General features: G+C 47.4%; 1 protein-coding gene across 1 annotated transcript in view; it reads left to right on the forward strand.

The window, feature by feature from the left end:
- Positions 1-25,805, forward strand: part of TTLL8 (tubulin tyrosine ligase like 8) — a 39,702-nt gene that overhangs the window by 11,164 nt on the left and 2,733 nt on the right. The window contains exons 5-10 of the mRNA XM_034985950.1: positions 1,575-1,703; positions 2,808-2,922; positions 4,537-4,659; positions 11,890-12,076; positions 20,951-21,099; positions 23,386-23,629. Of these exons, the coding sequence (XP_034841841.1) occupies positions 1,575-1,703; positions 2,808-2,922; positions 4,537-4,659; positions 11,890-12,076; positions 20,951-21,099; positions 23,386-23,629 (947 nt within the window). The remainder of the gene's footprint in view (positions 1-1,574; positions 1,704-2,807; positions 2,923-4,536; positions 4,660-11,889; positions 12,077-20,950; positions 21,100-23,385; positions 23,630-25,805) is intronic.

Here is a 25,805-nt window from a genome sequence, read left to right on the forward strand (position 1 = left end):
GCATCTCTGTGTGCGCTCATGTGTCCGTGTGCACTCGTGTGTGTCTGCATGTGCATCTGTGTGCGCTCGTGTGCGTCCACGTGTGCCCGTGTAGGTGTGTGCATTTGCATGCTGCCCTTCATACTTTTGTCTGACGGTTCATGCCTCACTTGAACAAATGGGAGAAAGTGACAACAGAAGCTGTGGATGTCGCTCTGGAGTAGGAAGGAAGGCTGAGTCCGGCATTTGGGATAAGTTTTAGGAAGTGATGCTGGCGGCCAGCTCCCCGCTCCCTCCGGGCACTCTTGTTGGCATCGGGATGGGAGGATCCCAGTCCTGCCCTAACATGGGGTCAAGGTAGACTAGCCCGTGTTACAGAATAGTAGGTATGTCCTCAAATGCTGGTCTAGAGAGAATGACCCCGCAGGGTCTTCAAGGTGTCAGAATTTTGGAAAATGTTTTCCTTTCCTTGTATCTCTTTGGTAAGAATTTTTGAGCACACAGGTGCTCTTGTTTGTAAAATCAGCCGCCAAGGGCATCTGGGTCCCTGCACTCCGGTGGCCCTGGCCGCTGGCTCTGAAGGAGTGGGGGCAGGGAGGAGGCTGGCTCCCCCAGTCTCCGGGCCACGAGGCAGTGCACACACCCCATGGCCCCGTGTGGCATGTCCCGGAACCCCACAAGGACACCCACGGGGCGGGCAGCCCTGGCCTCACTCAGCCACACACACGGGGGCTGCTGGTGGTGCGGAGCCCGCCCTGGCTTCCGAGAGCAGAAGCCCCGCATGCGGGTGGTTTCCCCCAGTGCGGCACACGGTGGCTCCCCAAGGAACGCCGCTGCCAGCCTCCCGGACCAGAGCGTCACAGCCCACACACTTCCAGTGTCATTTAATACCTGATTTCCATGGTATGGAGGGTCCTCAAAAAGTTAGAAATAGAGCTACCCTGTGACCCAGCAGCTGCACTCCTGGGTATTTGCCCAAAGGGTACAAACATAGGGATCCGAAGGGGCACCTGCACCCCAATGTTCACAGCAGCAATGAGCCCGATACCCAACTGTGGAAGGAGCCCCGATGTCCATCGACAGATGAATGGACAAAGAAGATGTGGTCCATATACACAGTGGAATATTACTCGACCACCAGAAAGTATGAATACCCACCATTTACATCGATGCGGATGGAACTGGAAGAGATGATGCTGAGTGAAATATGTCAGTCAGACAAAGACCAATAGTATATGATCTCACTGATATGTGGAATTTAAGGAGCAAAACAGATGATCATAGGGGAAAGAAAAAAAAGGAGAGGGAGACAAACCATAAAAGACTCTTAATGAAAGAGAACAAGCAGGGTTGATGGAGGGGGGGGGGGGGGGAGCGGCTAGATGGGGATGGGCATTAAGGAGGGCTCTCATGAGGGGCACCGGCTGTCGCATGAAGTGATGAATCACTGAATTCTACACCTGAAACCGATTTTACCATATATGCTAACTAACTAGAATGAAAAAGTCTGATTTCCTTCACTCTTACTTATATCCCAACATCCAAAGATATGAACCTTGGATATAGGGTATTGATGAGGGTCTTTTCCTTGCCAGTCCAGGTTGGTAAAAAACGAAATGCCGTACTTCCTCTGGACTATCAAAAGGGACGTCATTGACTATCACAGCCTGAGCGGTGACCAGATGCTGAATCACTACGGGAAGACAGCTTCCTTCACCACCAAGGTGAGAGGGAGGGCTTGGGGGAGGTGGGCGCGCGCAGGTGCAGGGCAGTGCCTTGCCTCCTGCAAGTCCAGTGGCTGAGTTTGGGAGGGCCTCGAATGGACTGGTCGCCTCGGGGCTCCTCCCCAGGATGACTGCTGCCCGGGCAGAGGCCACACTTCCCGCTACCAGTGTCCAGCGGCCCTCAGCACCTACTGCCCTCGCATCCCCAGAGCCCCATGTGCCCTTAGCCCTGAGTCCCACCTCCGGGTACGCGGGCCAGACCTCAGGCAGGGCAGGTGGGGGCTGCCACCACAGTCCCGCAGAAGCTCCGCACTCTGGAGAGGCCCTGGGTCCCTGGGAGAGCCAGGCCACCTCCCCGCTGCACAGGGCCTTCTGGCTGCAGGCGGCGGGGGCACCTCCTGTCCTCACTGCCTTTTGGTCCCACGGCCCCATCCTGTGACTCTGAGGGCTGAGGTTCAGGGGTGGGGTCAGCCCAGGGTGGACAGGCCTGCCTGTACCCAGGTGGGAGAGCTTGGGGAGAGGGGCTTCTGGGCAACAAGGAGACCATCCCCCCAACAGGCAAGGATGACACGGGGGTCGGGGTGAGGCTCGCACCACCCCAGGGCTCCCTGTGGGGGTCTGGCCTCATGCATCCTCCCCCGGACTCAGCTGCTGGCCTCCTTCAGGGTGTGGGCGATAGCTGCAGGGGGCCCAGTCGGGCTGGGCTCCCCACAAAGGCCCCCATGTAGCGTGGCCACCAGGGTGCCCAGCAGGCACTGCCTCTCCCAGGGGGCACCGGGCACTTTTTCCCAAATGGGGCCCGTGGTGAGTGTGCCCAGAAGCTTGCTCCCTCCTTCCTGGGGCCTGGGCCCAGAACCAGTTAGGGAACCTGGGAGATAAAGCTGGGACCTACCACCCTGTGCCCTCAGATGGCCCTGGCCTGCACAGGGGTCACCCTCTTGTTTGAACCAGCTGGCTGGGGGCAGGAGGGGCAGGGAGGCCGGGGGGGTTCTGCTCCAAGAGCCCCTTGGAGCGGGTGCTGCCAGCCAGACCTGTGGGCATTCAGGCTGGTCTGAGGGACCAGCAGGTGGCCTGTGGGGGCCTGACGTGCCGCTGTCTCTGGAGATCGGGCTGTGTGTGAACATGAGGAGCCTGCCCTGGTATGTCCAAGCCAACCCTGACTCCTTCTTCCCACGCTGTTACTGCCTCTGCACTGAGAGCGAGAAGCAGGAGTTCCTGGGTAAGTCAGTGGCCGGGGGCGGAGAGCACCTGGTGTCAGGGCCCCTCTGTGGTCCACCTCCCGCTGAGGGGCTACAGGAACCTTTGGAAGGGAGGTGGGCTGGGCCACACTGCAGGGCCGGGGACTGGTGGGAGGTGATGGCAGACGGCCTGGTCCTGTCCCAAGGCCCAGGGGCTTCGGCTCCATTTCGAGGGGTGAGGGCTGGTCCAGACACTTCCATGGGCAGCATCGGTAAAGCAGGAGGCATGGGAGGCTGGTGGAGGCTGTGGAGGCTGGTGGAGGCTGGTGGAGGCTGTGGAGCCGCGTGTCAGCAGCTTGGTTCTGATTGGGTTTCTGGGGGAGGTCAGCGTGGGGATGGTCCTGGGACCCAGGTCTGAGCACCTGTGGGCCACGGGCTCTGGCCTGAGGACCGAGGGAGGATTCCTGGTTTGACCTGCCGAGAGAGACAGAAAGTGAAGGTCAGAGCAGGTGGGCAGTGTACATTTGGGGTGACCGTGTTTTCTGAGCGCCTGATCTGGGGGCCGTGGAGATGTGGCATCGACCAGCACCTGTCCCGTATGTCCTGACCCCACCCCGGGGCTCCCAGGAGCAAACAGATGCAGGCAGGACAAGGCAGGGTCCACGGGGGCTGGAGGTGAGAAGTGCAGTGGGGGGGAGGGTGGTGGGCAGGGGCATCTCAGAGAGGGGGTGCTGGTGCGACCCGGAGGGAGGGAGGTCTGAGGGGACCAGGCTGGAGGAGGCCATGTGCCCACGTGCCCACAGGGCACAGGGTCTAGGAGTTGGCGGGCAAGCTCAGGGGCATTTGTTCTGGTGGAAGGAGACTCAGGTGAGAAGCTCCAGGCCCTGGAGGAGCTGGGGAAGGGAGCGCAGGTTCCGGATGTTTCCAAGGAGGCAGCAACTGCTTGGCCGGCAGGTGGGGCCTCCTCTGCTGAGATGAGCAAGGAGCAGGTTTTGGTTTGGTTTTGGTGAGAAGGTACCAGAATTTCCTGCAGACCTCCCAGAGGGCATGCGTGGGAGTGGAATTGGCTAAGACAGGCCTCAGAGCGTGGGCTCGCTGACGGGGATGTGGGCCGCCTTTCCTGGCCCAAGAGCGCTCAGAGCCAGGCCAGCCCCAAGCCTGGGTCTGTGGGACCCAGAGCTGCCTTCCGTGCCAGGTGGGTGTGGCAGGGCCCCTCTGGACATCCACACCGGGAGCCGTGGAAGCCAGCATGTCCAAGGAGGTCCAGAGAGCCTCCTGGGATGGGGAGGGTCCTCGTGTGTCTGCAAGGGGCTTCTGTCCTCTGGTGCAGGGCTGAGGGCACAGGGAGCCGGGACAAGGACAAGCACGTGGCCTCCCTGGGCTTGGCCCTGGGTGGGGGTGGGGAGAGCAGGAGGGAGGCTGGGAGGGGTGTGCTGGTGGAGGTATATTAGACTCCCATCTGCAGAGGAGCGGGAGGGAGAAGGACCAGGTTGGAGGCGCGGGCTGAGGGCAGAGTGAACGGCCCCTCGAGGCGGTGAGGGCAGGAAGCGAGGCCGCTGCAGGCCGTGGGGCACTGAAGCTGAGGACAGCTGGTGCTGGCCGAGGTCCCTGGTCCCCAGCGCCGGCAGAGGGGCGAGGCCTTGCTGTCCTTTCAGACGACTTCCGGCGCACAGTGGCCTCCAGCATCCTCAAGTGGGTGGTGAGCCAGCAGAACTACAGCGGAGGCAAACCCAGCATCGAGGGGGAGGCCTGCGAGCCGGGCTCTGGCAGCAAGAAAGGTGTGTGTGGGGCCCGAGGCTGCACCGTGCGCGGAGGGTCAGTGGGACCACGTGTCTAGGGCGGTGTTGTCCCCCGCCCTGCAGAAGAGGGTGACAGGGAATGGCTTTCCTGCGTGGTGTAGGGCCACGTGGCGTTAGGCCTACAAAACCCAAATAAGTTTTTTTTTTTTTTTTAAAGATTTTATTTATTTATTTGCGAGAGAGAGAATGAGAGACAGAGAGCATGAGAGGGAGGAGGGCCAGAGGGAGAAGCAGACTCCCTGCCGAGCAGGGAGCCTGATGCGGGACTTGATCCCGGGACTCCAGGATCATGACCTGAGCCGAAGGCAGTCGCTTAACCGACTGAGCCACCCAGGCGCCCCCCAAATAAGTATTTTGTTGTTCACTTTCTCAGAGCATTTTTTGGTTCACAGTCCAGTTGAGCAGGAGGTACAGGGATTTCCCATACACGCCCTCCCCGCCCCCCCAGCCTCCTCTACTCTCACCATCCCCACCAGTGGTGCGTTTGTTACTATCCATGAACCTACGTTGACGCGTCACTGTCACGTGGACCACAGTTGGCCTTGAGGTTCACTCTTGTGCGGGGCGTTGTGTGGGTTTGGAGAAACGTGTAAGGGACGGATCCACCATTATGGCGTCCACAGAGTCGCTTCACTGCCCTCCACGTCCTCGTGCTCCCCTGTCCCTCTCTCCTCCCCAGCCCCTGGCCCCCCTGGTCCTTTTCCTGTCTCCGTCGTTCTGCCTTTTCCAGAATGTCCTCCGGTTGGAATCGTACAAACGTAGCCTTTGCTGATTGGCTTCCTTCACTCAGGGATATGCATTCAAGTTTCCTCCAAACTTCACAGCTTGGTAGCTCATTGTCTGGATGGTCCATTGTCCGGCTTGTTTATTTATTCGCCTACTGAAGGACATTTTGGTTAGGCAATTATGAGTAAAGCCGCTATAAAAATCTGTATACAGGTGTTTATATAGGTGTAAGTTTTCAACTCATTTGGGTAGACATCAAAGAGCATGATTGCTGGATACTGTGGTAGGAGTATGTTTGTTTTGGTAAGAAACAGCCAAGCTGCCTTCCACAGTGGCTGGGTCATTCTGCCTCCCCACCGTTGGCGAGTGCTGCTCCTCATCCTCCCTGTGTTTGGTGGTGGTGGTGCTCTGGATTTTGGCTGTTCTGATAGATGTGCAGTGGTACCTTATTGTTTTCATTGGCAGTTCCCTGGTGACATATGATGTTGAGCATCTCTTAATATACTTCTTTGCCATCTGTAAATATATTCTTTGGTGAGAAATCTGTTCAGCTTCCCTGCTGTTTTAAATTTTTTTTATTGTTGAGATTTAAGAGGGTTTGTGTGTGTGTGTGTGTGTATTTTTTGGATAACAGATGTGTCTGTTGCAAATAGTTTTTCTAAGTCTGTGGCTTGTCTTCTCATCTTCTTGACTGTCTTTCATGGAGCAGAAGTTTTTAACTTTAATGAAGTCCAGCTTACCAAGTATTTCTTTCATGGACCGTGACTTTGGGGTTGTATCTAAAAAGTTATCACCATACCCACGTTCATCTTGGTGGTCTCCTGTGCTATCTTCTAGGAGTTTTATAGTTTTGTGTTTCACACTTGGGTATATGATCCATTTTGAGTTAATTTCTAGGAAGGGTGTAAAATCTGTGTCTAGATTCTTTTTATTTTTCTTTTCACCTGTTCCATTTGTTGAAAAGAACCACTTTATCCATTATATTGTCTTTGCTCCTTTGTCAAGGATCAGTTGATCATATTTTTGTGGGTTTATTGCTGGGCTCTTTATTCTGTTCCAGTGATCTATTTGTCTATTATTTTATGAATACCCACTGTCTTGATTACCATAGATTTGTGGTAAGACTTGAAGTTGAATAGTGTCAATTCTCCAGTTTGTTCTTCTTCTTCAATATTGGGTTGGCTATTCTGGATCTTTTGACTCATATAAACTTTAGAATCAGTTTGTCAATATCCATAAAATGCCTTGCTGGGATTTTGATTGGGATTGCATTGAATTTATAGATTGAGTAGGGAAGAACTGACATCTTGACAATGAATCCTATTCATGACCATAGACTATCTCACCATTAATTTAGTTCTCCTTTGAGCTCAGTTATCAGATTTTTGTAGTTTCCTTCAAATAGATTTTGTTAGATTTATTTATTTATATATTTATTTAATTTGGGGGCTGCTAATGTAAATGGTATTGTGTTTTAAATTTCAAATTCCAATGATTCATTTCTGGTGTGTAGGAAAGTGATTGACTATAATCATTTATTAGTTCCACGAGTATTTTTTGTCAATTCTTTCAGATTTTCTACATAGATAATCATGTCATCTGTGAATAAAGCCACTTTTATTTCTTCCTTCCCAATCTGTATGCCTTTTATTTTATTTTCTTGTCTTATTACATTGGCTAGGATTTCCAGGACAATGTTGAAAAAAACTGGTGAGAGCGAGGAGGTCCTGCCCTGCTCTTGATTTTAGAGTGTAAGGTTCTAGTTTCTCATCATAAAATATAATGTTAGCTATAGGGGTTTTTTGTATATATTCTCCTTTTTTAAAAAAGAAGATTTTACTTATTTATTTTAGAGAGAGAGAGAAGGGGGAAGAGCAAAGGGAGAGAGAAAGGGAGATAATCTCTAGCAGAATCCACACTGAGTGTGGAGCCTGAGGGCTTTAATTTTGGGGGGCTTTAATTTTTAAAAAATTAAAACATTTTCTTGAGATCATGACCTGAGCCAAAACCAAGAGTTAGATGCTCAACTGACTGAGTCATCCAGGTGCCCCGTATATATTCTTTATCAAGTTGAAGGAGTTCCTCTCTATTCCTAGCTTGCCGAGAGCTTTTATCATGAATGAGAGTTTAATTTTGTCAAATGCTTTTTCTGCATCTATTGATATGATCCTGTAATTTTTCTTCTTTAGCCTATGATGTATAATAGATAACATTAATTGATTTTCAAATGTCAAACCAGTTTTGATATCTGACATATATCCCATTTGATATGGTATATGATTCTTTTTATACATTATTGGATTTGTCTTGCTAATATTTTGGTGAGGATTTTTGCATCTATGTTCGTGAATGATTTTCTTTTAGTTTTCTTTTCTTTTGCCTTAGTTTTCTGTTCTCATGTCTTTCCCTGGTTTTGGTATTAGGGAAATGCTGGCCTCAAATTATGAGGTAGAAAGTATTCCCTCTGTTTCTATCCACTGAGATTGTATAGAATTGGTATAATTTCTTCCTTAAATGTTTAGCAGAATTCACCAGTGAACGCATTTGAATCTGATGCTTTCTGTTTTAGAAGGTTATTAATTATTGATTCAATTTTGTTAATAGATACAGGCCTATTCAGATTGTCCATTTCTTTTTGTATGAGTTTTGGCAGTTTGTGTCTTTCAATAAATTGGTCTGTTTCACCTAGATTATCAAATTTGTGTGCATAGAGTTCATAGTATTCCTTTATTATCTTTTTATGTCCATGAGATCTATAATGATGTCTCTTCTTTCTTTTATGATATTAGCAATTTACATCCTCTAAACTTTTTTTTTAGTTAGCCTGGCTAAAGGTTTATTAATTTCATTGATCTTTTCAAAGAACCAGCTTATTTTCTCTATTATTTCTTGTTTTCAATGTATTGATTTCTGCTCTAATTATTGTTTATTTTCCTCTGCTTATTTTGGATTTCTTTCTTCCTTTTTTGGTTTCCTAAGGAGGAAGCTTAGATAATTGATCTTAGATCTTTCTTCTTTTTTTTTTTTTTTTTAAGATTTTATTTATTTATTTATTTGAGACAGAGAGAATGAGAGAGACAGAGAGCACATGAGGCGGGGGAGGGTCAGAGGGAGAAGCAGGCTCCCCGCCCAAGCAGGGAGCCCGATGCGGGACTCGATGCGGGACTCGATCCCGGGACTCCAGGATCATGACCTGAGCCGAAGGCAGTCGCTTAACCAACTGAGCCACCCAGGCGCCCTCTTTCTTCTTTTCTAATGTATGCATTCACTGAAAGCTGTAAATTTCCCTCTACACTGCTTTCATTACACTGTCAAAATCTTTTCATTTTCATTTGGTTCAAAATATTAAAATTTTTTTCTTGAGATTTTTTTTTTTATTTGACCCATGTGTTACTTAGATGTATGTTATTTAATCTCCAAGTATTTGGGAGATTTTCTTTTATTGGTTTCTAGTTTAATTTCATTTTGGTCTAAGAACACATATTATATGATTCCTATTCTTTTAAATTTGCTAACGGGTATTTTACAACACAGAATGTGGTCTAACTTGGTGAATGTTCCATGTGAACTTGAGAAGAATGTGTGTTCGGCAATTGTTGGATGAAGTAGCCTGCAGACGTCAATTACATCCAGTTGATTGATGGTATTATTGAGTTCTACTGTGTCCTGATTTTCTGCCTGCTGGATCCATCCAGTACTGACGGAGGGTATTAAAGTCTCTAACTGTGATAGTGAATTTGTTCGTGCAATTCTATCAGTTTTTGCTTCACGTATTTTGATGCTCTATTGTTAGGTGCCTATACATTAAAGATTGTTATGTCTTATTATAGTATTGATCCTTTTATCATTATGTAATGTTCTCTTTATTCCTGGTAGTTTCCTTGATCTGAAGTCTGCTCTGTCTGAAATCAATGCACGTACTCCTGCTTTCTTTTGATTAGTCTCGTGTGGCATACTTTCTCCATCCCTGTACTCACAATCTATATGTGTCTTCATATTTCCTATTTAATGTGGGTTTCTTGTTGAAAATATACAATTGGGTCTGATTTTTTATCCACTGTACAATTTCTTTTGGTTGGTGTTTTCAGGCCATTGACGTTTTAAGTGATTATTGATATAGTTGGATAAACATCTACACATTTGTTATTGTTTTCTATTTGTTGTCCTTGTTCTTTCTTCCTGTTTTTCCTTCCACTCTTTTTCTGCCTTTTATGGTTTAATTGAGCATGTCATATGATTTCATTTTCTCTCCTTTTAAAAAATTTTTTTATTTTTTTAAAGATTTTATTTATTTATTTGACAGAGAGAGATACAGCAAGAGAGGGAACACAAGCAGGGGGAGTGGGAGAGGGAGAAGCAGGCTCCCCGCTGAGCAGGGAGCCCGATGCAGGGCTCGATCCCAGGACCCTGAGATCATGACCTGAGCCAAAGGCAGATGCTTAATGACTGAGCCACCCAGGTGCCCCTCCTTTTTTTTTTTTAAAGAGAGAGAGCATGTGTGAGTGTGGGGGAGGAGCAGAGGGAGAGGGAGAGAGAGAATCCCAAGCAGACTCCACAGTGCAGAGCCCATCACGGAGCTCTGAGACCATGACCTGAGCCAAAATCACGAGTTGGATGCATATCCACCTGAGCCACCCAGGCGCCCCCATTTTCTCTCCTTTCTTAGCATAGCCGTTGTACTTCCTTTCATGTATTTTTCGTGGTTACCCTAGAGTTTGCAATAGACATTTACAACAAATCCAACTCCGTTTTTCAAGTAACACTGTACCACCTCACCATAGCACAAGAATTTTATAACAAAATGTTCCTAGTTCCTCCCTCCTGGGCCTTGTGTCATTGCTGCCGTTCATTTCACTTCTCCATAAGCTATAAGCATTGAATACATGGCTGCTGTCATTATTTTTATAGTAATTATTATTGTTCCATCAGATCAACTGAGAATAACAAAAATATTTTTATGAAAAATAAGAATAAGAAAAATAAATAAGAAAAGTTTTTATTTTGCCTTCATTCATTCCTTCTCTAATGCTCTTCCTTTCTTTATGTGGCTCTGGCCTAGATTATTTTCCTTCTCTCTGGAAAACTTAACATTTCTTAGCAGGTCTACTGGCAAAAAAAATCCCCCCTCCTTTTTTTTTTTGATCTGATACTGTGTTCTGTAGTCCTGTGATGAGGGCTCAGTCTTTTGTGAGCCTGTGTCCCTGGACTGGGAACTTCACTAGTACTTCTCCGTCTTTACCCCCTTTGGTGGGACAGGATGGCTGGAGGGGCTGGAGCAGGTCAGGCTCTGGGTAACACTTGCTCCTGAGGACAGGCCTTGTTAAGAACAGAATGGTCTGGCAACTTTCGGGATGGTCACTTTCCTTTCTTGGCAGGAGCAGGGGGGCATTTTCTCCCATATTCATGGTGAGAACCAGGTCAAGTTCCTGGAGGTAAGAATGACAAAAGCCTCCCCCCAAAAAACTGACCCTCCTGGGGTTTTTGACTCAGATTTGTCCACACTGAGCCTTCAGCAGTTCATCAGTTAGAGCTCGGGTTTTTCTCTCCTGGTGTTGGTGTCTGGGGAGGTTTCTGCTTAGGGTTTTTGATCCAGTGAGTTGTGATTCTCTGTATCAGCCTGACTGTCTCTGAGATTGGGGGGCAGCAGTTTGTCTTGTGACCTCAGTTCTCTGATGGAGCAAAGAAGAATTGTTGATTTTTCAGTTTTGCTTTTTACTTGTTAGGATGGATTGGCAACTTCCAGGATCCTTCTATGCCTGACCAGAAAACAGAAGTGCAAATTTTCACTTTAAAACGGCTATTTTTATGTTCTGTGAAAAAATTCACCTCCATACAGTTTAAAAACACATCTTATAATCTCTACGGCAACTAGGTGAACTGCAGCACTTTCTCCTGGGTCCAGAACCGCTGGGGTCCTGGGTCTGCGATGCCTCAGCCCCCGCCCCCCCAAGTTTGTGGACCTGGTTTTGTACACCTTCCAAGCCTCCTCGTCCCTCCGGGCTCCTACCCCATAACCACCCATCCAGTTACTGATTGTCAGCTCCTTCTCCTTCGGGGACCAGGGGGCTGGGCTGCCTTGTGTGGGAGCTGGGTTCCTGGAGGTTTGCTCTTACCTGGACGGGAGGACTCCCTGCACTCGGTGCTTCCTGAGACCCACGGGTCCCAGGAGCATGAGATGCTGCGTAAGAGGTCGGACACAGGCAGCCACCAAGTGCGCACGGGCTTGTGGGCATCAGGCAGGATTGTCCCCCAAGTACTTACTGAGTACCCAGTGTGTGCTCAGAAAAGTACAGGTTTTGTAGCAAGTTTGGAAGTGGTGCTGCCTGGTCGCCCGCGGGGCTGAGTCTGGGTGGAGGGTGTGTGCGGCGGGGGGAGGCGTGCTTGGGGCCCAGGTTGGCTGCCAGAGAACGCTCGGAGGGCTGGGGTGGTTTTTGTGCAGTGCCCCAGGTGGTCGCCACTCCGCATCCTGTGCTTGGGTTTCAGCTTCCGAGAATGCCAAATCCAAGCTCACGGGCCTCTCGGGACAGCTCGTGGACACCGCGTGCAAGGTGTGCCAGGCCTACCTGGGGCAGCTGGAGCACGAGGACATCGACATCTCTGAGGACGCCACCAAGGACCTCACGGAGGACGAGTGGAAGGACCTGACAGAGCAGTACTACTCCCTCATTCAGTAAGACGCGCCCGTGTGGAGCCCTCCGGCCGTGCCCGGTGCTCGGTGGCAAGAGTCAGCACGCACCCCACTGGCTCACCTAAAGGGGGGATGTGGGGGCGGGCATCAGGAGTCGTCTAAGGAAGTCCCGCCTCTGGGACATCTGAAGCACCTGCCTGGGGATTGGGGCATCTGTCTGGATGTTGGGGTACTTGTCTGGGTGTTGGGGTACCCAGATTCACTCACTGTTGCCTATCTCACCAAGTCCCTCTTGGCTTATAAAAGGATGACACCTCCTTGGGGGCACCTTTGGGTCCCATCGACTTAAGCACTTTCCACACTGTTCATGTCTCTTACCCCATTTGAACCCCACAGGTGGGCTCTGGATAGTCAGGACCAGCAGAGGCCTTGCCTGGCCCAGCCCTCCTGACTCTCCAGGACCTTCAGTGCCCCTTGCTGCCTGGGAATCCAAAGGCTGAGCCTGGCTTTCCCCCTTTCTCCTGAGGGCTGGATCCTTCACAGGCTAGAGACCCAGCACCCCCTTTTTTCCTTTTTCAGAAGTCTGACTTTATTGTGCCTAGAAGAGGTTTTCTTTGTTATGTCCTCTACCTAGAGATTTTGGAGATTTTTTAATATGTGCGTTGGAATCTTTCATCAATTTTGAAAAGTTCTCAGCCATTATCTTCAAATATTGCTTCTGCTTCATTCTGCTCCTCTCCTTCTTGGACTCCAGTTATATGCATAGCTGACCATGTGGCTGTGTTTCACACGTCTCTGCTCTGTCCTGTTTTCCTCGTTCCTTTTTCCTCTCTGAGTCTGAGTTTGTGTATTTTCTATCAACCCATCTTAAGGTTTACCAGCCTTGTCTTCTGCTGTCTCCAGGCTGATTGTAAATCTGCCCAATTCTAACTCCAGCGTTGGGATGTCCTTCTTGTGTCGTTTGTCTTTGCCCTTTACTCTCCGTCAGATTTTTCAGCCTCTTCTCGGTCTCTTTTTGTGTGCTGCCCCTTGTCCGTAAAGGAAGTACAGACAGAAGTTTATGCTGTTTCCTAAGAGGGGGCTCACACTTCCCTCTGTTGTAGATATAGTGTGCAGCTGATGTCCTCAACCAATTAGCAGGGAGCAGGGCCAGATTGCAGCTTTGGGCAGGTTCAGTGCATTCTGGTGCCGAGTGTCTCAGGAGTGAAACTGAAAGATATTGTTGAAGACCCTGTCCCCCAGGAGAGTCTTCTCCCCAAGTGCCACAGGAATGGGAGGTTTTACTGTCGTTACAGCCCAGACACACCATCTTCGTGCCCTGGGAAAAACTGGCCATGTGTTTTGAGCATCACTAGACTTAGGTCTTTCATGCCAGTTGACATGGCCATGTGGCTTCTCATTCCTTAAGAAAATCCTTCAGCTTATGCCAAGCCTAAATCTCAACCTTCACCCAGATTTGGCAAATATTCCTGGGGAATAGAATGGCCAACAAACTTGGTTCACCCAAGAAAGGCTTTTCTGTGCCTAGATGTAGTTCACCTATTCCTCTTTACATCCGCAACCCTCTGATGTTTTGAGAAACATGCATTTTGCAATTTCTCTGGGTTTTTTTCCTACTTGTCATAACAGGCATAATGGCTAGCCGCTACCTACTCCTTAAGACCTAAGTAAGGAAGCATCCTAATTATTATTAATAATTTTATTTTATCTCCTGTATTTGGTTTCTGGTTACACAACTTTGTTTTTATGTTTCAGGGTTTACCTTAGAGATTACAGTATACATTCTTGATTTATTATTGCTTATCTTCAGTCAGACCTTCACTAGTTCCCAAACAGCACCACAGCAGTGGGATTCCACTCGCCCTCTTCTCATTCCTTATGCTCTTATCATTTATTTCACCTCTCTCTATATATTTTCTATTTTTAAAAAGATTTTATTTATTTATTTATTTATTTATTTATTTATTTATTTATTTATTTATTTAGAAAACGTGCAAGTAGAGGGAGGGGTAGAGGGCAAGAGAGAGAAAGAATCCCAAGCAGAATTGGCACTGAGCCCAGAGCCCAACACAGGGCTCGATCCCACAACCCTGAGATCACAGCTTGAGCCAAAATCAAGAATCAGACGCTTAGCCAACTGAGCCACCAGGCACCCCTTGTTTTCCATTTTTAATTGTTGTAAAATAAACATAACAAAATTTGTTGTCTGAACATTTTAAAATATTCACCTAAGTACCTCAGTAATGCTGTGTAACCTTCACCACCATCAATCTTCATAGCTCTTTTCATCCTGTAAAGCTGAAACTCTGCCCCCATTAAACACCAGCTCCACATATTCCCTCCAGCTCTTGGCCCCCACCATCTACTCTCTGTCTCCATGAATTTGACTCCTCCAGGTGCCTTATAGAAGTGGACTCATACAACATTTGTCTTTTTGAGACTGGCTTATTTCATTTATAATGTCCTCAAGTTTTATCCATGTTGTAGCAGATATCAGAGTTTCCTTCCTTTTAAAGGATAAATAATATTTTGTTGTATGTATATAGTACATTTTGCTTATTCATTCATCTGTCAATGGACATTTGGGTTGCTTCCACATTTTAGCTATTGTGAATAATGCTGCTGTAAGCATGGGTGTGCTAATATCTTTTTGAGATTATGCTCTCAATTCTTTCGGGTATGTACCCAGAAATGGGATTTCTGGGTTATATGGTAATGCTATTTTTAATTTTTTGAGGAACTTCCGTACTATTTTTTTTTTAAGATTTTATTTATTTATTTGACAGAGAGACACAGCGAGAGAGGGAACACGAGCAGGGGGAGTGGGGGAGGGAGAAGCAGGCTTCCCGCGGAGCAGGGAGCCCGATGTGGGGCTCGATCCCAGGACCCTGGGACCATGACCCGAGCCGAAGGCAGATGCCCAACAACTGAGCCACCCAGGCACCCTGGAACTTCCGTACTATTTTCCACAGCAGCTGCACCTGCACCATTTACATCCCCACCAATAGTGCACAAGGGTTCCAATTTCTCTACATCCTCACCAATATTTGTTATTTTCTGTGCTTTTAAAAACTAATATCTATTTAATGGATGTGAGGTGGTATTTCACTATAGTTTTGATTTTCACTCTCCTAATGATTAGTGGTATTGAGCATCTTTTCATGTGCTTGTTGGACATCTGTATGTCTTCTTTGGAGAAGTGTCTGTTCACATCTTTTGCCCATTTTTGAATCAAGTTCATTTGTTACTGTTGAGTTTTGGGAGCTCCCTGTATATTCTGGATGTTAGCCCCCTATCAGATACATAAATTCCAAACAGTTTCTCTCGTTTTATTGGTTGCCGTTTTACTCTGTTGATTGTATCTTTTGATGCACATATTTAAAAACTTTTCATGAAGTCCAATTTGTCCATTTGTCTCTCTTGTTGCCTGTGCTTTGGTCTCATATCCAAGAAATCATTGAGAAATTCAATGTCTTGAAGATTTTGCCCTATGTTTTCTTCAAGATTTTCACAGTTTTTGGTCTTACATTTAGGTCTTTGACCCATTTTGAGTTAATTTTTGCACATGGTTTTAGGTAAGAACCCGAATTCGTTCTTTTGGTTATGGATATCCAGTTTTCCCACTACCATTTGTTAAAGAGACTGTCCCTTCCCCCATTGAATAGTATTGGCATCCTTGTCAGAAATCATTTGACTATATATGTGAGGGTTTATTTATGGGATCTCTAGTCTATTTCATTGCTCTTGTGTCTGTCTTCATGTCAGTACACTGTTTTGATTACTGTAGCTTTGTAGTAAGTTTTGAAATCAAGAAGTGTGTGTTGTCTAACTTTGTTCTTCTTTTTCAAGATTGTTTTGGCTATTTGGGGTCCCTTGAGAGTCTATTTGAATTTAAGAATGGGTTTTTCTGGGGCGCCTGGGTGGCTCAGTTGGTTAGGCGACTGCCTTCGGCTCAGGTCATGATCCCAGGGTCCTGGGATCAAGTCCCACATCAGGCTCCCTGCTCGGCGGGAGGCCTGCTTCTCCCTCTCCCACTCCCTCTGCTTGTGTTCCTGCTCTTGCTGTCTCTGTTTCTGTCAAATAAATAAATAAAATCTTTAAAAAAAAAAAAAAGAATGGGTTTTTCTATTTCTGTGAAAAACATCATTGGGATTTTGAATAGGGATTGTATTGAATTTGTAGGTATTTTGAGTACTATTAAGATCTTAAACAATATTAAATCTTTTAATCCATAAACATGGATGTGTTTCCACTTATTTATGTCTTCTTTTATTTCTTTCAGCAATTTTTTTTTAGTTTTTGTTGTACCCTTCACCTCCTTGGTTAATTCCTAAGTATTTCATTATTTTTGATGTGATTGTAAGTGGAATTGCTTTCATAATTTCCTTTTCAGATTGTTCCTTGCTAGTGTATAGATATGCAACTGATTTTTGTTTGTTGACTTTGTATCTTGCTACTTTGTATTTCACTTATTAGATGTAACATGGTTTTTTGGTGGAATCTTTAGGATTTTCTGCATATACAATCATATCATCTGCAAACAGATAATTTTACTTCTCCTTTTCTAGTTTATTTCCTTTCCTTGTCTGACTGCTCTCGCTAGCATTTCTATTACTCTGTTGAATGTTGAAGGTAGGCATTCTTGTCTTATTCTTTTTTTTTTTTTCTTAAGTAGGCTCTACATCCTATGTGGAGCCCAGCACAGGACTTGAATTCACAGCCCTGAGATCAAGACCTGAGCTGAGCTCAAGAATTGGATGCATTACTGATTGAGCCAACCTGGCACCCCTTGTCTTATTCTTTTTTTTTTTTTAAATTTTAAAGATTTTTATTTATTTGACAGAGAGAGATACAGCGAGAGAGGGAACACAAGCAGGGGGAGTGGGAGAGGGAGAAGCAGGCCTCCTGCCGAGCAGGGAGCCCGACGCGGGGCTCGATCCCAGGACCCTGAGATCATGACCTGAGCCGAAGGCAGACGCTTAACGACTGAGCCACCCAGGCGCCCCACCCCTTGTCTTATTCTTAATCTTAAAGGAAAAACTTCCAGTCTTTTACCATTGAGGATGGCATTTGCTGTAGGTTTTCATATATGGCCTTTATTATGTTGATGTAGTTTCCTTTTATTCCTAGTTTGTTGAGTGTTTCTATCAGGAAAGGGTGTTAAATTTTGTCAAGTGTCTTTTCTGCATCAATTGAGATGGTCATGTGGGTTTTTTCCCCTTCATCTGGTAATCTGATATATTACATTAATTGGTTTTCAGATGTCGAACCTTCCCTGCATTCCTGGAATAAATCCCACCTGGTCATGGAGTGCAATCCCTTAACATGCTGCTGAGTCTGGTTTGCTAGCATTTGTTGAGGATTTTTGCATCAATGTTCATAAGGGACATTGGTGTGTAGGTTTCTTTTCTTGCAGTGTCTTTGTCTGGCTTTGGTATCGGGGTAATCCTGGCCTCATAGAATGAGTTAGGAAGTGTTTCCTCATCTTCCATTTTTTGGAAGTTTGAGAAGGACTCATATGGTTCTTCTCAAATTGTTTGATAGAATTCACCATGGAGCTGTCAGGTCCTGGACTTTTCTTTTTTGGGAGATTTTTGATTACTTTAATTACTGATTCAATCCCTTCAGTAGTTATAAATTCATTTATATTTTCTGTTTCTTCACAATTTAGTCTTGGTAGGTTTTGTGTTTCTTGGGAATTTGTCCATTTCATCTAGGTTATCCAATTCATTGGTGTACATCTGTTCATAGTTCTCTCTTATAATCTTTTTTATTTTTGTAAAATTAGTAATAATGTCACCAATATTATTTTTTATTTTGATAACTTGAGTATTCTCTCTTTTCTAAGTCCATTGAGCTAAAGGTTTGTCAATTTTGTTGATCTTTTCAAAGAACCAACTTTTAGTTTAATTTATTTTCTCTATTTTGATTAATTCTGCTCTAATCTTTATTGATTACTTTGTTCTACTAGCTTTGGGTCTAGTTTATTCTTTTTCTAGTTTCTTAAGTTGCAAAGTTAGGTTGTTGATTTGAGATTTTTCTTGTTTTTTATTTTTTAATTTAATTTAATTTTTTTAAAGATTTTATTTATTTATTTGATAGAGAGAGAGAGAACAAGTAGGCAGAGAGGCAGGCAGAGGGAGAGGGAGAAGCAGGCTCCCTGCTGAGCAGGGAGCCTGATGCAGGGCTCGATCCCAGGACCCTGGGATCATGACCTGAGCCGAAGGCAGACGCTTAACAACTGAGCCACGCAGGCGCCCCATGAGATTTTTCTTGTTTTTTAATGTAAGCCTTTATAGCTATAAGTTTCCCCTTTAGCAAAACTAGCAATCCCATATGTTTTAGTATGTTGTGTTTTCATTTTCATTTGTCTCTAAGTATTTTCTAATTTCCCTTGTGATTTCTTCTTTGATCCATTGGTTATTTAAGAATGTGTTAATTTTGTGAGGGTGCCTGGGTGTCTCAGTCTGTTGAGCATCAGAGTCTTGATTTCAGCTCAAGTCTTGATCTCAGGATCAAGAGTTCAAGCCCAGCTTTGGGCTCTACCTGGGGAGCCTACTAAAAAATTTTTTTAAAAAAGAATGTGTTAATGTCCACAAACTTGTTTCTCCACTTGATTAGATCTTTTAACATGTATGTCAATGATGTTTTGTAATTTTCAGTGTTCAAATCTTGCATTTCTTTTGTTAAATATATTCCTATGTGTTTTATTCTTTTTGATACTATTATAAATGGAATTGTTTTCTTAATTTTATTTTAGGATTTTTTGTTGGCAGAATATAAAAATAATTGATTTTTAAAAGATTTTATTTATTTATGTTAGAGAGAGAGCGGCAGGGAGGGGCAGAGAGAGAGAGAAACCCAAGGAGACTCCACACTGAGTGCAGAACCAACACGGGGCTTGATCTCACAATTCTGAAACCAAGAGTCAGATGTTCAACTGACTGTGCCACCCAGGCGCCTCTGTAATTCATTTTTTTATATTGATCTTGTAACTGTGACTTTGCTGAACCCATTTATTAGTTCTAGTACTTTGTACTGTGTGTGTGTGTTCCTTAGGATTTTCTACATATAGGACATGTCATCTATGAATAAAAACAATTTTATTTCTTCATGTCCAATTTAAGTTACAGGAACTCAAATTTGCTTTAACATTCAAAAGTTGATCAGTGGGATATTAGTCATCCTTAAAAAGGAAGTTCATCAATGGATGAGCCTTGAGGACATTATAAATGAAAAATACAAATATTGTGTGATTTCACTTATATGAGGTACTTAGAGTGGTCAAAATCGCAGAGACAAAAGGTAGATGATGGTTGCCAGGTCTGGGGGAGGGGATGGGGAGTGAGTGTTTAATGGGGACAGAATTTCAGTCTGGGAAGATGAAAAAGTCCTGGGGGCAGACGGGGGTGATAGTTGCACAATATAAATATTCTTAATACAACTGAACCATATACTTAAAATGGTTAAGGTGGCAAATTTTATGTTATATGTACTTTGCCACAATAAAAAAATGGAAAGAATGTCAATTGGTAGATTTTACCCCATTTACAGAACAAAGAAGAAAACCATATGATCATCTCAATAGATGTAAAACATTGATGAAGTTCCATACTGTGCATGTTATGTTTTTTTTTGTTTGTTTTGTTTTTTTAATGAACTAGAAAAAGAAACTTCCTTAATTGGAAAAGCTTAGGTACAAAAATTCTAAAGCTAACCTACTTCTTAATGGTATGTACTGAAATTGTTCTCTTTGAAATCAGAATGAGACAAAAATGCCCGCTATCATGACCGCTATTCAGTATGGACTGAATGGTCTGTTGAGTTTAATAGTACAGAAAAAAAGAAATAAAAGGCATAAGATCAGAAAGAAGCAAAACTATTTACTGAAAACCTGATTATGCACATAGAAAATTTAAAAAATCATACAGAAAGTTACATGAGTTTAGTGAGGTCAGTAGGCACCAGGTCAGTATACAAAACTCCGCTGTGTTCCTATTCACTAACAAAAATCATAGAATGGAATTCTAAAAATGCAATCTATAATAATATCAAATAACAACAAATATCCAGAGAAAAATAACAATATAAACTGAAGACCCTAAACAGAACATTATAAAATAAAATAGAAATAGTGACCTAATAAGTATATGTGTGTATAATAAAACCATGTTCATAAATTAGAAAACTCAGTGGTATATATTTTTTTCTTCCCAAACTAATCTATAGATTCAGTGTAATCCCAATCAAAATCTATGCAGGAATTTTTCTTGGGGGCTTGAGTGGGAGGAATTGACAAACTGATTCTGAAATTTATTTGGAAATATAAATGATTTCAGAAAAGCCAAGACAACCTTGATCAAGAAAAACAAAATTAGAGAATTTCTACCCATATTTCAAGACTTACTACAAATGTACCTAATCCAGACAGGGTGGCATTGGGTTACTGGGCATTATCAGACCAGTGCCATGGAACAGCATCTAGATGCAGATCCTCATGCACATGGTCACTTAGGACCAACCCTTAGGAAGGGTTAGTCCTTGCACTAAATGGTGCTTGAGCAGTGAGCATCCTTGTGAACAAAAAAGGTCTATCTTAAATCCTGTCTCCTAAATACATAAAGATTAATTTGAGGTGTATCATGTGATATGTGAAAGTTACAGAAAAGGCAAACATTGGAGTATATCTTTGTGACCACAAGGAAGGCAAAGATTTTTTAAATAGTTCACTAAGCACTAACCATAATAGAGCAAGTCGATAAATTGTACTTTATTGACATGAAAAACTCTGTTTATGAAGAAACACTACACAGAGAATGTAAAGACAAGCCACAGAGTGGAGGGACACACTTATAACCCGCGTTTCCCACAGAGGTCTCACGGCATCTCACGGGCTCTCTGGATCTCGCTTTGTAGTGGTGAGGCGTTCATCTCCGATTCGAGAAATCACTTTTCGCAGTGCCAGGCTCTGCTGAATAAAATCACGTCTGTGAACCCTCAGACGGAGATCGACGGGCTTCGGAACATCTGGATCATAAAGCCGGCGGCCAAGTCCCGCGGCCGAGGTGAGTCGGAGGCTGGGCGCTGAGAGACGGCCACCTGCGGCCCCCAGAGCGCAGCTCGCGTGCCGGTCACACACTGAGGTGTCTGGGGGGCATCACACAGCCTCGGGGCTCTCTGCGGGGCAGGTGGCTCCGAGACATTGGTCTTCATGGCCCGCTTCCGAGGTTTGCTAATGAACTGGGATGTTCCCAAGTCAAACTGGGCTGGACTTTTCTTTTTATATTACCTCGCCCAGTCTTGGCAACAGGCTTACCCTAGCTGCTAAGATGGATCGAGGACTTCCATCTCAGGCAACAGCGGAATTCCCGTTCCTTACTCACCTGTAAGCACTGGCTCTCCTGGAGGCCCCTCCTTAAGGCCTGTACTTTTTGTCTGTGGTTTTTGTCTGGTGGGCTCAGCCTTTGTACCTCATCTTGTGTTGTAGCTAGGACTGCGTCCTCTTTATTCTTAATGGTGAAAACTGTGTGTTCTTTTTAAAACAGGGATTTCAAGGTTTTTAAAATCTTATTTGTGTTTCCAAAGAACCAACCTTAGGTTGCATTTTTCCAGTTTCCTGTGAAGGATATTATCCCCCTTGGCTCTGACTTTAAGGCTAAGCTTATTTATTTCCAGTCTTTCTTGTACAACAACAAAAGCCTTAAGTCTATGAGATCTCCTCCCGAGACGGCCCTCACTGCAACATCCGTCTTTGTGTTACATGATATTCTCACTTTCCTGAGTATCTAAATTTTTTTTTTTGGGATATTTTATTTTCCCCTTGAGTTATTTGAAGAGCTTTGTTGGTGTTTTAAATTCGTAAGTGGTTCATTTTTACGTGATTTTAAAAAATGTTTATTAATTTGAGATGTTACTGCATCTGGCCTCCCCAGCCGTCCTCTGAGAGCCCGCCCTCCGGGGTCGGGCCAGAGCTCCCCCACGGGCTCCATCCTGGGCCTGCTCCTCTTTTTTTTTTTTTAAAGATTTTATTTATTTGACAGAGAAACGCAGTGAGAGAGGGAACACAAGCAGAGGGACTGGGAGAGGGAGAAGCAGGCTTCCCGCTGAGCAGGGAGCCCGATGCGGGGCTCGATCCCAGGACCCTGGGATCATGACCTGAGCCAAAGGCAGACGCTTAACGACTGAGCCACCCAGGCGCCCCCTGAGCCTGCTCCTCTTGATAGTAGTACCCGTCTACAGGCAGCTCCCTCCTCCTGCCCATCAGGCCCGGCCTCCCTCCCACTGCAGACACCTGCGTCCCCAGGGATGCCCCACAGACACCTCAGACCCAGCTGTTCAAAGCCAAATGCAGGGCTTTCTGGCTGGGCACTGCGTGGGCCCCTTGCTGCTCTGAGCCCAGGATAACTTCAGAGGTTTGTTGCTTTGCCCTAGTCTTTCATTTCCCGATGGCAAGGTCTCAGCTTACAGTTGAAGAGACTACACCTACATTTTTGTGGGGAAAGCTCACCTCATGTGTTGCTACACCTTGTTCCTCGGGGCCTCTGCACATGGTGGTCCCCTCCAGCGATGTGTCAGTCTGGATAGGCCAGATTGTGCTGGGTAACAAGCAGTCCCCAAACCTCAGTGGCTGTCAGTGAGACCAGTTCATCTCTACTCATGCTCGTCCATTATGGGTTGGCATGAGAAGGTAGTTGGGGGGAGTTCTGCTCACCGAAGTCCTCCCACCATCTTGTGACATCAGTCCCTCCAGGCTTCAGGATTGTCATGGCAGAGAAAGAGAGGGCTGGAGGGTCTGGTGGTGACCCAACAGACGAGAGGGATGCATGTCCCCTCTACTCAGAGGTCACTGGTCACCGTTAGTCACATGGCCTAACTCTGGGGGGTTGAGGATGAGAAGTTGCAAACCCTCTTGCAAAGTGGAGGAGGACCAGAATGGGTGTGCAGTCCCACCATTCGTCCAGGCACTCTTGGGAGTGAGGCCTCACCAGACCCCAGGCCCCTGGACACCTGCCAGCCCTGTCTGCTGGTTCCCTGAGGCCCACAGAGCTTCCCTGCCCCCTGTCCACCGCACACCCAGGGCTCGTGCTCAGCCACCCCTCGCTGGCTGCCTTTAAACATACGTCTGTCCCCATCCCTGCCCCTCTCCATGCTGTGTCCTCTCTTGAATCCTGGGGGCTTGCCCCCTGGTGGGAGAGCCTGGGGGCCTGGCACCGGTGTGGCCTCCATCCTGAGGGCAAAGCCTTCCCTGCTGGGCCACCCAGCTGTGCTGCCTCCCAGGCCTGGGTCAAAGCCATGTTGGGTCTCAGAGCTGACGCTCGACCCTGTGTGCCATGCCCTGGGTCTTCTTGCAGACATCGTGTGCATGAACCGAGTGGAGGAGATCCTGGAGCTGGTCGCTGCAGACGACCTCTCTGCCAAGGACAACAAGTGGGTGGTGCAGAAGTACATCGAGACCCCACTGCTCATCTATGACACCAAGTTCGACATCAGGCAGTGGTTCCTGGTCACTGACTGGAACCCCCTGACCATCTGGTTCTACAAGGAGAGCTACCTGCGGTTTTCCACGCAGCGCTTCTCCCTGGAGAATCTGGACAGGTCGGTTGGAGCGTCAGCTTGGTGCCACTGGGTGTGAGGGGGCACAGTGTGTGCCCGCGACACCTGTGGGAAAGGGGTGGGGTGTCAGGCCATGTCTGCTGTCCCCCATCACCACCGGGGGCACAAATGAGGAGGGAGGCTCAGGTAGGTTAAATGAGCTCCATCCCCAAGGGGCAGGCCCAGGCCTGCTGTTCTTCAGAGCCCATGCTCTGCACCCCATAATGTGTGAATCTTCTCCAGAAGATCCTCAAAGCTCCATGTGCCACGTGCCCACAAGGTGCAGGCACGGCCCGGGGAGGACACATCGCAGCGACAGGTCCAGAGCCCCCCCGTGTGCATGCTGTCCCCTCTGCTGGACGGGCTGAGTGGCGGCCCTGCTCACACACTAACCCACAGCTGGCCAAGCTTGGGGTGCATACTTTGCCTGCTGCGCTGTCCTGCTCTCTCTGGGTCCAGCCAGCACACAGGCCCGGACGCCTTTGGAGGCTCCGGGGGGACATCTGCCTTGCCAGCCCCTCAAGCCCCCTCCCTAGTCCCTGCAGGGCCTTCTCTTTATGAGCCCCAGAAGTCCTGGGGTGGGGGTCCTGCAGACGGCTGGGGAGGTAGGGGTGTTCAGCCCCTGACAAGCCAGCCTGTGGGGTGTGAGAATGGCCTGAGGGGTCCTCTGAGGATCCCAGCTGTGCAGGGCAAGACAAGAAGAGGGGAGCACCTGAGCCAGAAAAGGCCACGACTGTGTGGGCCACACCCCAGATCCCAAGGCCCCTGGGGGGCAGGGTGCTGGGGAGGGTTCCACATGCAGAGGCTCGGACAGCCCGGAAGGGGTGCCAGGGGTGGGGGAACCCACACCTCGCCAGGGTCTCCGGGTGGGCAGGACGTGTGTGTGGCAGGGATGGTGAGGCCCCTCTGCAAAGCCTCAGGAGTGAGGCAGAGAATTCCCCTTGCCTCTGTCCAAACCAGGGGCTTCCCTGTTCTGTCTTGTGACCCCCTCGCTGTGTGGGGCTGGGTGCCTAGGCATCTTGACCAGGAGCTTTACAGGGGAGTCACACAGAATTGAAAGGGCACGTGGGCATGGGGCCTACTAAAGAAAGGGAGGGGTGCCTGGGGGGCTCAGTTGGTTAAGCATCCCACTCTCCATCTCGGCTCAGAATTGAGAGGGCTGGGAGCTGTTCGGCTGACACCTCGGGCATGTTAACTGTGTCCCCAGGCTAGGGGTCGTGGCCACACCAAGAGTCGCACCTGGCAGGTGACGCTTGGAGTCACACTTGTCAGGAGCAGGCTGCTGGGGAGAAGTTGTTCTGGCCGGCAGCTCCTGGAGCGAGTTCGTCTCTGCCAGGCCAGGGGGTCCTGGAAGAGGGGTCCTGCAGCTCCCTGTGCACAAGGAGCCCCTTCCAGCCCACCCCCCCCAGGCCACCGGACCCACCAAGCCATGACGGGATGCCTGGCAGATCTCTTCCCTCTCTGAGCCCCATTTCTCCATCTGGGACCATAACTCTCACCCCAGATGAACAGGAGATTCCCTGAAATCATTTCTGATTGGGCATGGCCCAGCCTCCCATATACTGGCCACAATGGGTCCGCTGTGGGTCCACTACCCTAATTCCGTGGATCTCAGGTCGCAAGGCCCTCTGTCCTCTGGAAGTACGACCTCTCCAGGGTCACAGGGACAGGTCTCACTACCCAGAGCCACATGGCGCATCTAGTCCAGTTACCTGTTTCAAAACCTGTTTGGAACAAGGCAAGAGTGTAAATTAATTAATTAGTTTCACAGAGACTCTCACTCTGTCTCACCAGACCAGCTCTTCAAGAGCCACATCCCTATTGCCAGGTGCCGATGGGGAAACTGAGGCTCTGGGAGGTGTTACTTCCGGAGGACTCGGAGCTATCAGAGCCCCCACGGCAGCCGCCCGCCCTACGGCGGGGGGCGGGGTCGAGAGAGAAGAGTGTCGGGGGCGGGGTTAGCGGTGGCTTGGGGGTTCCGTGGGGGCAGAGGGTCGGCGGGTGTGGGGTCTCGGGGGAGGTGTCTGCACGGACATCGGGATAGGTGGGAGCCACAAGGGTTCTGGAGACTGGGTCACGGGATCCAGGGTCGCGGTCCGGGAGTGGGGTCGCGGGCCCCAGCGTGGAGACGGGGTCGCGGGGGGTGGAGGTCGGGGGTCCTGGGCGGGGGGGGGGGAGG

This window comes from Mirounga leonina, unplaced genomic scaffold (assembly GCF_011800145.1).
Source record: "Mirounga leonina isolate KUSES-001 unplaced genomic scaffold, KU_Mleo_1.0 Mir_375, whole genome shotgun sequence".
Classification (NCBI taxonomy): Eukaryota; Metazoa; Chordata; class Mammalia; order Carnivora; family Phocidae; genus Mirounga; species Mirounga leonina.